General features: G+C 36.5%; 1 protein-coding gene across 2 annotated transcripts in view; it reads right to left on the reverse strand.

Moving 5' to 3' along the window:
• Positions 1–14,511, reverse strand: part of XPO4 (exportin 4) — an 83,085-nt gene that overhangs the window by 31,215 nt on the left and 37,359 nt on the right. The window contains exons 5-7 of one of the 2 annotated variants that reach the window (XM_052812682.1): positions 12,188–12,304; positions 11,231–11,384; positions 2,279–2,391 (exon numbers count right to left, since the gene is read on the reverse strand). The exons of the other annotated variant lie outside the window; for it this stretch is intronic. Coding sequence (XP_052668642.1) covers positions 2,279–2,391; positions 11,231–11,384; positions 12,188–12,304 — 384 coding nt within the window. The remainder of the gene's footprint in view (positions 1–2,278; positions 2,392–11,230; positions 11,385–12,187; positions 12,305–14,511) is intronic. 2 annotated transcript variants of the gene reach the window in all.

Here is a 14,511-nt window from a genome sequence, read left to right on the forward strand (position 1 = left end):
TAAATGTCAAGATCATGACTCAGCTAACAAAACCACAAGCCTTGAATTAAATCACTGAAACTAAGTCTCACCTACATGTTGAAAATTGAACTGTCTACTGAATGTTATGTCTTAAAGGGAGAAACAGATGCCAGCCAGTCAGACATACTGCTCCTTCTAAAAACAGCAATAATGACAGTCATCTCTATTATGCTAACTATGCCTAGGCTACGGAGTCTTGCTAAAGTTAGTCAACAAGTTCAATCAAGATTATACAGATGCTTCTTTAGCCGAGGTAAACACTGAAGACATATACAAAAATGAATGCATCACTTCCTTGGCAACACCCTTACATTATACAAGGCCAACAGTAATCTTCCCACATTTCTGCGAACTGTTACGTCATTACTTCTGCTGGTGAGACTTTCTAGATTCAAATCTTAATATTTCAGTAATCGTATTCTCACATACTTATGTTAATTGTCAAGTATGGATTTAAAGAATTTTCTTAGGCTCATGCCTACTTTTTCACATAACATTTACTGAATAAATATAGGGTAGCTTTTTCACCCAGAAGCAAATCTAGTTAAATTATTTCAGCAATATTATACATAAAAGTACAGTTAAAACACTATTTCTCTGTGGTGTTATAGTTGCAACTTCACCCAACTCATACCTGGTTGGATTAGCTGCACAGTTAATCTCCGAAGGATCAAACTAGCAGGAGAAACAAACCCTGCAACAGAAATACCCCTCCTAATATACACCCCACACTGGGCTGAGATTAGAACTGAAGGCTCTCTCTTTAACATGGCAGTCCTGCCAACTTTTGCAAGGTTATTAAAATTTCTCAGATCAGATAAATGAATATAAATTACTACCATTCACTTACATTACTTCAAATAGCAAACTAATACTACAAGCCTCAACCATTGCAAATCAGGAATCTAAAACCAAAACTGACAGCGTACTGCCCTGGCTAGCATTCATTCAAAAATAATCAAATGCAGGCGAGTTTTGTTTACTGTTAAGTAAAATGCAAATGTATTGAAACAATGCTGCATGTCATTCAAAACATTATTCTTATCATGAATAAGTAATTGTAAACCAACCAAAGAAACAGATATCTGACAACTACATACTATTAAACAAGGAAGGGTTAATATGTAAGCCAAAAAGTTATTTGCACGTGGAGGTTCACAGCTGACAGTAGCAACTGTCTGGATAGTCTAGACAGCTGTTCAGATTGTGTGTAGCTGCTAAGAGTTCTGCCAGTGATTTTTTTCACCTTTTCAAAACTGCTGGAACAGATAAGCTTGCAGTAAAAAAAAAAAAAAAAAAATTAAAAGAAACCAAACTAATTTATCAAAAAATCCTTTAAAGGAAGGACACGTATCCAAACACGTATCAGACAACTCTCAAGCAGCACTGGAGAGTTACATTTACTTTGTCTAATAACAACTTTGTCCAAGTTTTGAGCACGTTATTTCTCTCTCTCTGCAAAATTTCTCTATTGCAAAAATGAAAATAGCTTGAGAATGCTGAATTCTCAGGTCCCAAGAGATGTAACATAAGATAAAATAGCATAGTAAACAAATTTATAAGCCAATATATGTTGTGGCTGCAGTAACTCCTAGCTGAGCAACAACTACAAACTTCTCCCAACAGTTGCAGAAAGAAAACAATACTAGTTTTATCCAGTTTTAATATCATGGGGCTTTTTAAGTTACAGAAATTGAGTATTACATTCCCCTCTCCCAACTCTACCTCTTCCCCATCCCTCCTAACTTAAACTATTTTAACTTGATTGGATTTACTTTGTGCTGAGAAGAGATGCTGAATTCTGTATGCTGAAATTGGCTAGAAAACTGCAACTACATTACTTATTTTCAGCTGTTCTGTTGAGCAAATTCTTTAAGATCAGCAAACACATACTATTCATTTGATCTTTTCTGAGAGCCGTTACACCTTATCTGAAAGATATACTCTACTACTGCTCATCACGTTTGGTTTCGTTTGATGAGTACATGTCCAGAAGTATTAAATGTCTAAAAGTTTAGATAACTATACACATTTTTCTTTTGTTAATGGTCATCAATTTAAAGCAATTTATAGGCAAAATATATATTTGGTAACCTAGGAAAAATACAATACTTCTGTCTGCTTTGATAAGCAATCTGAAGTTAACAGAATCAGTCCTACCTGATGCAAAAGGAAGAGTCCAACAATACAGTTTTAGAACAGGAAGGAGCTGCTTTCCCTGTGGTCTGGACTATGAAAGTTGAAGAAAGAAACTTACTGTAAAGAAAAGCTCCATAACTCTGCTGTCCAGGAGGGTCTCACGCCAGGATTCTGTTGGCTTTAGCATCACATTTTGTGAGGATTCAAACATAGCTATATAATGTCTGCCCAGTTATCTGGTGTCAAGGTCAACAATAACATTCCTACTTGGCTTTAAAAAAATCCTAGATACAACAGGATCCATTCAGAAAGAATGTAATGGAAACAAACTTTAAGCCTCTTCACATACACAGCATAATTCATGCATGAGGCCAAGGAATAAAAGGTATTAAGTATTGAAAAAAAGAATGCTCCAGGAATGTTAGATAACAGTTTGATCATAATTATGAGACATACCATAGTGATACGATCACTTTGATAACCAGGGTGTCTAATGTGACACAGCGAGAAGGGAAAAAAGCAACCGCAATTAACAGGTGTTAAAATTTATGCAAAATAGGAAATCATTTTCTAAAAAATTTTCCTGGCAGCTTTTAAAAAGGCCTTATGATAGCTAAAGATAGCTCATTGAAATCTATATCTAATTTTTCTAAATAGCCAAATATGTGTCACAGAATGCAGATATATTAGCCTTGCATTAATCTACATTTTTTAATCACACCGTGAAGAACAAAAGCATAAGGCATTGTCATATTAAACACATTTGTACAAGATGCACGTGAAAAACATGCACACTGTGAAGCCACAATTTTGCTGCACTCATTTCAGTTCTTACCATGTGTTTTGGCATAACAATTTACAAAATTCTGCAAATGCTCTAATACAGAAAAAACAGAGACATGAGCAAAAACATTTAAACAAGCAGGTTACATTCTTTGTCAGTCTGATCATGCAGAAGAGTGTTTATCAAAGATTTTTGAAAGTGCTTCCTTCTGTGACACCCCCCAATCTAAGTAGTAGTAAAACTGCTTTAAAACTCAGCAACTTATATTTTCATTTGTCCTTTTTAAACCCTTCATTATCCTCTCTGATCCCTTTCTAACCCAACCATCAGAATAAGTAACAGCATGCTCAGCTGCATGTAATTTACTTATTGGTAATGAACTGCATTAACTTTTGTACTGTAAGTCATCAGATATTGTAGAAAACATGTATCAAAGTATTTATATGTCTAGAAGAAAATAAATTTCACAATGGTATCATTCAAGAAAGCAGACCCCTTAACTTTTGATGGGTTTTGTTTAAGAGAATAATATATAAAGCAAACATCTAGCTTAATATGAGGAATTGTGGCACAAGGCAGGATGCACAATTTTAGTTTATTTACACTTGTCTTCTGAGTTCTGCCAAAACCAGAAATTCCTAACAACCCCGTGCAGAAACACATTCCAAAAAAGCAACTTTTTCCACAGCACAGTACCAAGTGGACCTTCACTGGTGGTATGTGTCCAGAACTGTTGTCAGCATGTTATAACACGTAAGAACAATCAGGGATTTTCACATTAGTGCAAAACAAAACAAAACCAGTTTCACCGTTTTCAAAATTATCAATGTGTGCTGAACCATAGCCAGTTCTGCATTATTTCAGATGGGGAAAAACTAAAAATCACGGAATTGTCTATTTTACTTCCATCTGAAATACAGATGTAATTTAAGTGATCAAAAATGCTTCACTTCTCCCAGATGAAAAAAGAAATATGGGCATGGAATTATCATATCCAAACATCCTTTATTAGAAGTAATATTACAAATCAAAACTAATTTTATCTGGCAAATTAAGCTATGCTTTTCTTCCTTTTCATTTGGAATGTTTTAGGAAAAAAAAGTATTTTAAAATTGTTTATTGACAAGAGTATCCTTTGCTGAAACTTTCCAATAAATACTTGGGTTGGAAATACATCAATATCAGAAGATGATCATAGATACATTATCAATCTCTGAAAATCAATTTGCTCTTCACTAGGTTGAGTCTACAGAGGGGACCAGCTACATAACACTTTTCATGTGGAATGAAAGAAGGGCTAGTTTGCTGTCACTATTTTAACAAGCCTCAGTATTTAACAGCCCTATCCTGTTATTTTTAGTACTGTTTCTCATGCTAATAGACTGATGACACATCTGACAATAGCGGTTTTGTGGGTAAAATATCTGTTCACTGAACAATACAAATTATGCCTGCACCTATCGTGGAGATCTTGTACCCATTTTCTGTCATGTGCTAGATGTACGCAAACATTAGCGTAAGTTGGCTGTGGAGATGCTTGCTGCCGTGAAATACCTCAACCTAGTTTGTGCTATGGTTCAGCCTTATTAGCAGCAGTCCAGTTATGCCAAACCTGGAAAAAATGGCACTAAATTACCTACTACATGGGTGTACACAGGACAAATGCAGTCTTCATCATCAAAAATTAATTTACTTCTCAATACTTATAAGGAAACAAAAAGTACAGAACTAGCACATTTTTTTGTAAGCACTCAAGCTATAACATAGACTTATGATAAGCATAGATCAGTCTGCTATGACATCCTGGAGGGTTTGGGGTTTTTTTGTTTCTTTTTTAAATGAAAAACAATTGTAAACCACTTCTGGTAATAATACAAATGTTTGTAACATTGCTAATTCTTCTGAAGAACGAGTAACTCTCATTAGAGTTCACTTTGAATGACACAGAAGTCCAAGCTAGGAAACAGCTACCAAAAGTACGGCAATGTTTCACCCAGTTCACAAGACTTAGGACACCGATTCCTACAGAGACTAGAAACTTCTGCCTGAATTGGAACAGATTATTCAATAATACATACCAAGTTCTACTGAAAAGCATAAGACTATAACTAGATGCCTTCATGTATGGTAAGGCTTATATGCTCACTAATTAGTGCCTAGAGAGGAAGAGAAGATCATAATGTTTAAGGCAGATTTTCTTTTATCTTTACCTAAATTTATGTATGTAGACATTAGCTCTATGCTTGGTTTTGTTTCATGAGCTGGAGAAATAAGAGTAATCTTTTTAAAGTTATAAATTTGTAATTTTAAAATTGTAATTTAGAAAAAAAATTTTGAAGTTTTATATGCTTCTTGGAGGAACATATCAAAAAAAGAAAATAAAAAGATAAACGAATGTGTAGTTTTCCTCCCACTCTTTGCCTCTGTCCCAGGAAGGGACCGATGGGTGAAGATGACTATCAAAATATTTCATATCCTAAGTCAGACATGAGGGATTATAACATTTCACTTCAGGACTTCCCACAAATTCCAGTACCTAAGAATGGATCCCATGGTCTTCTTCCTAAGAGAGGCAAGGCTTGCCCTTCCACAAAGCAGTAAATTAGGAACTCAAAAATCAAAGTTGTGACTTCTTCTGCCAGACCCCCATTCACAAATTTGTTCACAGGACTCAAGAACAACTCAGAAATGGAGGGAAAACTCCTGGAGTGCTAAGGTCTGAATATCTTTCTTAAAAGTTATTTTAGTCACTTCACCTTTGTTGTTTGGAACATTTCTGGAGAGCTTTGTGTCAGTCTTAGACTTATATTTTACAAATAAAAAACTGCATTAGAAAGGTAACTGCTTGGAAATCTGCCGTCCAGTGTCATAATGCTAACATACTGATTTTATTGGGATTTTTAAGACCTCCTCTAGCTTGCTAGCTAGTCGGCCAAGCACATGGGATGAGTCTAGGAGCAACTGTCTAAAACTGATGCATAGGCTTGCTGCCCCCTATGGAGAAATGCTTCACAAATCTTTAACTTACACTCTCAGCAAACATATCCAGCATTCACGAGAAGGAATGTATGCTTAAATATTTAATTATTAAACACAAGTATTGTTAACTGTCATGAGAATGAAACAACAACTTTGTGTTGGAGACATTGGACTCAGATTGCAGCAACAGGCGTAGGAAGTGTAGGAAGTCCCAAGCTAATTTTAAAACTGGCCAATTCCGGAGCCACTAGTGGTATAGCCATGCCAGTAACAAGTCTCACATTGACCACCCAAGTGGATTCTGCAGCTCCTGCTACATTTTGCTGCTACGTCTATACAGCTAATAGTATGCAAGCTAATCACTTTAAGCCTAACTTAACACTTACAGCACCTATGCAGAAGGGACTGCAATGCAGATGCAGCTCAAGAGTCACACCTTTCCACTATAGACTGGCTGCCACCTAGGAAGCTGATGACAAATCACTGCCAAACTGGAAACTTAAAACCACTGGGGCGAGAGAGCAGAAGGGGAAGAAACCTATATACTTTATCAGTTCCCCTTCATAAAAAAGGTCACTACTGGTCTCTTTTCCTCTTCTGGTATTAATGCTTTTAAGATGCTCTTATGTTGCAAACTAATTTCAGAATTCATTCAGGAAAACCCAAATGATGAAACACTAATTGTTAAAAAGTTCAATATCAACACAAACATGTTTAGTGCAATTGTGACCAAACTCAGGGGATCTGTCAATCTTCTTGGTTTTGCCCAACTTTTTAAGACACAGTTGCTAGAAAGGATTGTCAGGAAAACACATAGTATCCTAGAAATAATTTCTAAACATCAGGGATTTCAAACTCGGGTCAATTTTCACCTAAGAGTGATAAGTCTGATAGAAGTAAAATGCAGCTCTCCTTTGCACTTTCTTAAATACAGCTGTTCTAGTTACATTGAATTTTTCTTTATATCCCAAACAATAGCCAGGATAGTACCCCAACCCTTCACCTTTCAGGTAAGGACAGACTACTGTAGTAAATTCAGGATAATCCCAGGCTGCTAACAAACACAGACCTAAGGAAAGCAGCCCTGCTGCTGAAGGAAATCTGTGTTGTCGCTCCTCGGTAAAGGTTCAATCATTTCTGTAGCTCTGCAACAAATCAAACTGGGGACCTCAACCTGCTAAAAAAAGTTTTCAGCTAGGTGGTTGCCTGTTCAGTATCGTGCTCATGGGAGGTGCATTTCAGCAGCAATGCCAACTTGAATCATTCCTCAAAACAAACCTCAAGTTTTCTGCAGCATTCTGTGTGTTTTTCATGCACTTCCAATATACATAACAGATGCTACCAATCTGGGTTGGACTGAGTTCAAATCTTGAAAGTCTGCAGAACTATATGGTTCACAGCACCTCCCAGAAAGGTGTCTCACTCTGGCTTGAAGTTTAAAAGACATTTTCAAAACAGAGATATGAAGAGCTTTGTTCCTTTAACTGTGTGGCCAAGGAACACTCACACTTAAAAAAAAAATGCATTCAGATTGGACAAAAGCTTCAGTCAGTTCATACGATTGCCATCAGACCATTAATTTCAATGGAACAGCAACGACGCACATTAGTGGAGTGCATCCCATTAGATTTACGTAACCTGTATTTTAAATCCAATCCCCTATTCTACATTCACTTGAAAATTTGTCAGTTTGCCTCCAAGCAAGTAGAGGCACCAAATCCAAACAAGAACTAAAGTTCAAGTTCCTCTTTATTCATGTACTATAATCCATATGTTAACAAATAAGGATAAGTAGTTCTATAATAGACACCTTTTTGTAGATGGGAGACAGCTGGATAAAAATCTTATGTTCTGTTTAAGAACTTTTTCATTTGAGGACATTCATCCAAAGTCTATTAGAATGTGGCTGCCAAGAACAGATAAATCCCAAAGTCTATTAGAATGTGGCTGCCAAGAACAGATAAATCCCAAAGTCAAGAAGTGAGAAACATCTCTGGAGGTAAGAGAATATAAATTATCATTATATCCTGACTCCACAGGACATATATGTGTGTGTCAAGATGCTTTAAAGCCCAGCAACATTCAGCCCCTTAAATGGAGACTTTGGACACTTACAAGGTATTAGGAGTGAGATCCTTGAAGGCATTCTTGTAAAGGAGAGGGCTGTACCTCTTAGTACTGATCACCTGCACTTCCTTAATTAGTCAAAATATTCATTTAAGAAAAGATAGTTAAAACTAGTTCCATCTGAGTAAACAATATTTAACAGTGCTGTAGCAGCACTGAAAAAAGAAACTCTGCAGAAGCCAACATGCCACAACAGACCACCATACGTTCTTAGTGAAAATAGGAATCCTATGTTACTGTCATTTCCAACAGTACTGCCAAAAACCTCTGAAGCATCCGCAAACATCAGGTGAACTAATATCTTGAGGTAGCAAATAAAAATAACAATAGATGATTGCATGTGTGTTAATAAAATGAAATGGAAGTAACTGCACGACTGAAAGGAGGTCTCCTAGGCCATCATGCCCTGCCCTTCCTATTGCAGGCACTACATCCCAAGACACTTGAAAAATACTAACCTGAAAGTAGGTAGGTCCCAGCCTCTCTCCTTTCGTTGCTCCAATAAGAAAGCTACTCCAGAAAGCAACTTTCATGCTAGCAACAGACAATAGACTTACTACAACTCTTCTGTTATTAATGGTGGCAGCACTGTCCAAGACTGCATTTAACAATGCAACACATATTAAGTTATCCTCTAACAGCACAGGAACTCTTGAGAAGAGATACGTTTTGATGTAATTCTCACAACTCGACGATTTAAATAACGTGCCTCTTGACGATGGTCACTCTAGAGTTAATGCATATTTATGCTACTTCCTTTTTTTGGAGATACAAGAGTCTTGGTAAAGATTATATACAAATACTGCAGATTACTGTTATACTGTAGGCAATACTGAGAATCAATACTATCTTGCCAGGGGAAATACCAACTAAAGGAAAAAAGACATATCTGTGGATACAATGGATCATTTTACTCCATGCTTTGAGTATTAAATTTATGCCCATTGCTTCAGCATATGTACTGTCAAGATTTGGAAAGAGGATACCAAAAGGATACCAACTGATCAATCAACACAGCAATTCTTATGTTCTTATGTAATGTGCTATCTATTTAGAAACTGCAGCCAAGTTAAGTTTCACTGCCCGTGAGCTAACAATCAACAGTTATTTTTAAACTAGTCGTCTTAAGGAAGAGATTTATGCCACAATACAATCAACATGGTGCTGTAAATCCCAACAGTTATTGAATCTTCATCAGCTAAGACCCACATTTCTCAAGGATGATTAAAGCCATTCCAACTTCTGTGAAAACAAGTTGCTACATAAAGGAGGGAGACCCAAGCTGGCACTGTAATTCTTACAACAAAATGGAATGTCCAATGGTAGAAAATAAAAAGATGGTATCAAATGGAGCAGAAGTTATGAAAAGATTTGAAATAGTACCATGTAAGAGCACTTGTGATGGTTCAGACTAAAGGTCCATCCGATCTCCACAAGTGGCCAGAATTTGCTTAACAGCTGTAGTATCTAAAGTAGGCCAAGTAGCAGAAAACAGTTAACCTTAAGCAGCAGTATGGCTTGCTTAGCTATTTCAATTAACACTTATTTACTAGCACCTATAGACTAAACTTCCTATTATTTAGAGGTATAAGTGAAAGCTGGAACTCCCAAGGCTCCACATCTTGCTTGTGTATATCTAGTTCCACCACTGCAAACCTTAGCCTAGGATAAAATGCTCATGAAGAACTAGAGCCTTCACTTTCAAACTGTAACAAGATCAGTATTTAGGACTACATCACAGGTTTGCACAGAGCAAGACTAAAATTCAGAGGGAACCACCACTGCACAAACACAAGAGCATTTCCTTTCTATTTAACATTACAGCTTAGGAGGGGAAAAAAAAAAAGCGTTCACACATTATTTGAATTCTTACAAATCCTAAATCCTCTTCCAAAAAACTTCTATTAGATTCAATAATTTGACTCCAGTCTCAGCCTTGTAGGCACATGCACTAAAATTCTTCTCTGGACCCCTGCCAAATCACTTCAGTGATCAATAGGAGTGGGATATTTACTTTTAATCCATGTCACCTTCCATAAAGACAATATAACTGGTATTCTGCTTTACAGATGTGAACCAAGGAATATCCAGTTTCGAATAAATTTCACTTTTGCTGCCCGCTGCATAATGAACAGAATCAAAGACAACAAAAACACACAGATATCACCTTCTGACCATCAAACCAGGAAAGCAAATAAAATCCTTTACAGAGGATTTGAAGGCAACATCAAGATTCCTGCAGTATATATAACTTAGTAACAATTTCAAAAGGTTTTAAGAAAAAAGTTTATAAACGAGCTTAAAAATTTGGCTCTTGGAAATTTGCTGAGCATCTGAAGGACGGTCTAGCTATTAAAAGAGGCATTGTAATGTTTTACTGCAAGTGCTGTCTTAACCCTTTATTAAATAGAGAATGTGATCGATTATTTCTACAATATTCTTCTAGCCCGTTTTTTGGGCTGAGCATTTTCATATCTTTTTTCTTCTCTCCCTCACTAAGACTCTCTTTCTGATTCCCATTTTCTCCTCTACTTTCCATCTCCACCTTTCTCTGGACTTTCATAATCAGCACACATCAGAAAGATGTCAAAATGGAAGCAATGGCACCTGTGTAAAAAGGAGATGCCATTTCTCCTCTCAGCTAGCAAATACTTTTTCTACAGATTGAAAAGAACCTATTACATGTTCTAGTATATGACCATGCTCTTTTATGGGGAGTCGGTTGAACATGTCCATTCCTAGATGATGGGGCATTTACCTGCCCCCTCCTCTTCTGAGGTAGAAAAGTAGGACAGATCACATCTCCGCAAAAAAATTCAACAGAGCTTAGACCTCTTCACCATTTGTTTCTGCACTAAAGCTTTATATTACACTTTTCCTCCTCCCTGCACCAACCAGACAGACCATCAACCCATAACTGGGGGCTGCTCTGCTGAACTAGTTTTGCCTTTTATATGAAACACTTTAAAACTTTAATGAAGAACAGCAGCAGCTTCTGTATATAAGCATCGGTTAGCAAGCAGGGGGGTGACCAAGAGCACTAATGGAAGAAAACATAAATCAAGGACTAAATAAGGCTTGTAAGTTTTACATTTTTCTCTCCTCACAAAGACTTTACTTATCATCTGGTAGAAGTGACCCAAGTCAGCTGCAATAAAGGGCCTGACATTAAAAGGATATAATTTGGAGGAAGGAAGTTCCAGCTTAAGACCTGATTGGCTAGTGCAAGATAACGCTGAAACACCGAAGACATCTGAGCATTGAGGTTTTCACGTCTGCTGAATTCCTGAAGTACCTCTACTGTGAGCATGAAGATCTGCCGCAGATCGTCCTCCTATAGTCAGGACGAACACAATATATTAATAGAGTCTCTCAGTCATTAATTAAAATGTTGATTAAAAAGAAATACTTTTCTAAAGAGAAAAGAATTTTCTGGTTTCACCCTATTTTTCATTAAAATACAGAAAATATTCTGAAGTTTTCGGTCAGAACCCCCCCCCCCCCGCCGCCTCATTTGCCAAAATTAATAGACTGTGTTTGTAAAGAATAAGGAAAAAAAATTTTCTCATAAATGCTAGTCATTAAAAGAAAAACTTAACAATATGTTTTTAACAACTGGTGGAGGAGAGGGTTGGTCTTTGGCATGAAAAAAAGTTGGTAAGTTGTTCCACAACAGTCAGTTTAAAGCAATGCCTTCACAAAAACATTTCTGCCTGGCCAAACAATACATCTGAGACAACCAGACTACACCATCTGCAATAATATTTTTAAATACATAGCTCTCCTTGGCTTTAAACCAAAGCTATATTTAAGACTATCATTGTTCCACAGAGTATTCGTTTTGTTTGCAATTGGTAGCCAAGGAATTAAAGAGTCCAAGCGCATAAAGACCTGTAGCTCTACATTCATAAAATGGGCAAAAAGGGATTGCACCTTTTTGATATAAGTTTTTAAAAAATACATTATCAGCTTTCCTGAAGTAGCCAGTATCTGCAGTTATAATAAAATATTTGTTCTATTAAATGCTGTTAGGCACGCACTGTACCTGAATGCACCTGGCACAAGAAAGTACTTCTGCTTCTCAATGTTTAAATTTTAGAAAGACAGGTAGCATATATTGATACAGAACTAGTTTACCTGAAATATACGTTTACAGTTACCATGGAACTCCATGCTTAGTCCAATGTTGCTGGTTTTACTTGAACTTGAGAACTCGCTCAACAACGCCGTTAAAATGGAACAGGCCAATGTTTGCTATAAAGAAAATAAGGGGGAATAATATAACTAAAAGATTTCCAATAATGTAATACCACCTACATTGTCCTTAAATTTTTTTATTAGCATTTTTCTATGACTATTACTTCAGTTTCTTCTAATACAAACTGGAACAAGTCAAACTTTCAGGAGTATAGTTCCTTGGGTGAACCATCTCTGGAATCATCAAGGCTCCATCCCTACAAAGAAATTCAAGTATTTGAACAATATAAAAACTAGCACCTGTGCAATCATCACTACAAAATGGAAACAAATTTATTGCAATCCATTTCCCAGCCTTGCTGCTTGCTTTCTCTCCCTGTGCGCAGGGCTTTACAGGTATTAGTTTCAGGGAAGATTCAGTTTCCACTTATTTCTATTGATCTAACAGTTCAGGTCACCTGAAGTTTGTTTTGGCCCTTCTTTGCATTCGCTACACTTACCGTGTTGGTATTTGATCATGATTAAAATTATACCACTGAAAGTGATAAAAGCTAGTAAAAAATCACCACCTGCAATACACCATCTACTAGATCTTTTCCGTCTCCCCCCACCAAAAAAAATAAATGAGAGGAATACGCAGAAAGCTCTGATGCTTCAAAGCTTTTGGATACTTCCCTCCAAAGCACAACAGAAACAACCTTTAAAACTACTCTATTAGAATAATGTCTCTGAAGTGGTATAAAAATTAGTAAGAAAAAGGCACGTTAATTTTAGAGAGACAGATCCATGAAGACTGAAGGTTTAAGTATCTTTTTCATTCTCAAAATGTAAGGTAAGGTAAATCAAATGCTTATCCTAAAACACAACTTAAAAGCCAGCTTTCCTTTATGAAACACACTGCTCCAGCCTTTATTGCTGTTTTTTGAAATAAAAAAAAAGCTTTTTTTCCTGATGCCAAAGTCCAGTAACCACCATCACCAGTTTTAATATTTTTTTAACTGATCATTACACACAAAGGGAAGTAAATATTGTATAGTGGAGATGCAAGCAGTACTTCAGGAGTGTGCCATACACTACTATAACAAGCACAATAGAAACTGTATACGGATGAAATGAAAACACTTTCTGTTAAAGAGATGTTCTTAACAAAAAACTTCAAAATTACTGGCTATCCTCCCAGACTGTTTGGAGCCAAGGTGCCAGGGATGGACAGAGGGATAGGAATTGTTAAAGGGTCATGCATGCCAGCAAGTGTCCAGGGGTTAAACAGAAATATGCACACTACCTCTGAACACCCGAAAGATTAAAGTGGAGATGATACTATTTATGCAAGCTCATACAACAGCTGAGACCAGTGCCATCCACCCACCAACTGCAACATCTTTGTTCAGAAATGCCTCTGAAGTCAGTACCTTGACCCCCCAGACAACTAGTTATCTTAGCCAGTATACACTAAATTAACATTCTTACTTGCTAAATAAGTCCCAGACAGATAGAACATAGTGGCTTCATGATAATATATGGGTTTTCTCTTCTACTATGTAATGAAGCTGTACAGTGGACCAGCATATTGCTGATCAGTTGCTAAATCCAAGCTTCCCCATTTTGAAGAAATACCTATTTATTCCAAGTGGACTATTTCTCATCTACAGTCACCACTGTCACACATAACATATGATAAAAGCAACGTTGAGCCAGTGAAAAACAGTACTGCACTTTAAACTACTCCAGCAAAAGTGCAATTTTGTCAGTTCTATACTAGACTTAGAAATATTTCTAATTAGCTCAAACATTTCAGTATTTTATTTCCAAATTTCTGTGTAAGCTATTTACACAATAAATATTTTTTATTTGGAGGAAATCCAGATTTGATCCAATATAAAAAAAAAAAATCAGCCTAGGCTAACACTGAATTTTAAATCCAACATTAAAAGTTCCATATGAAAACAATTAATCTGGGTGGAAAAAAAACCCAAACTGAAAAAAAACCCCGAAGTTTAGCTCTAGAACAATGCTTCAGATAAGAATACATGTTTTTAAAGGAATAATGCAAAGTTGCCAGAGAACACTGCCCAATTTCATTATGTGCCAGGAGACGCAGAAGTCTCACAAGGCTCTCTAAATACTTTAAAACACAAGCTTTTATTTGATGCTTGAATTACTGACACACTGACACTTTTCAGCTCAGAGGAGCCATGATGCAAGGACATCATTAGTTGCAATTACAAATCTATAGTTTGATGCTCTGTAACATACCATGATTA

Source organism: Harpia harpyja, chromosome 17 (assembly GCF_026419915.1).
Source record: "Harpia harpyja isolate bHarHar1 chromosome 17, bHarHar1 primary haplotype, whole genome shotgun sequence".
Classification (NCBI taxonomy): Eukaryota; Metazoa; Chordata; class Aves; order Accipitriformes; family Accipitridae; genus Harpia; species Harpia harpyja.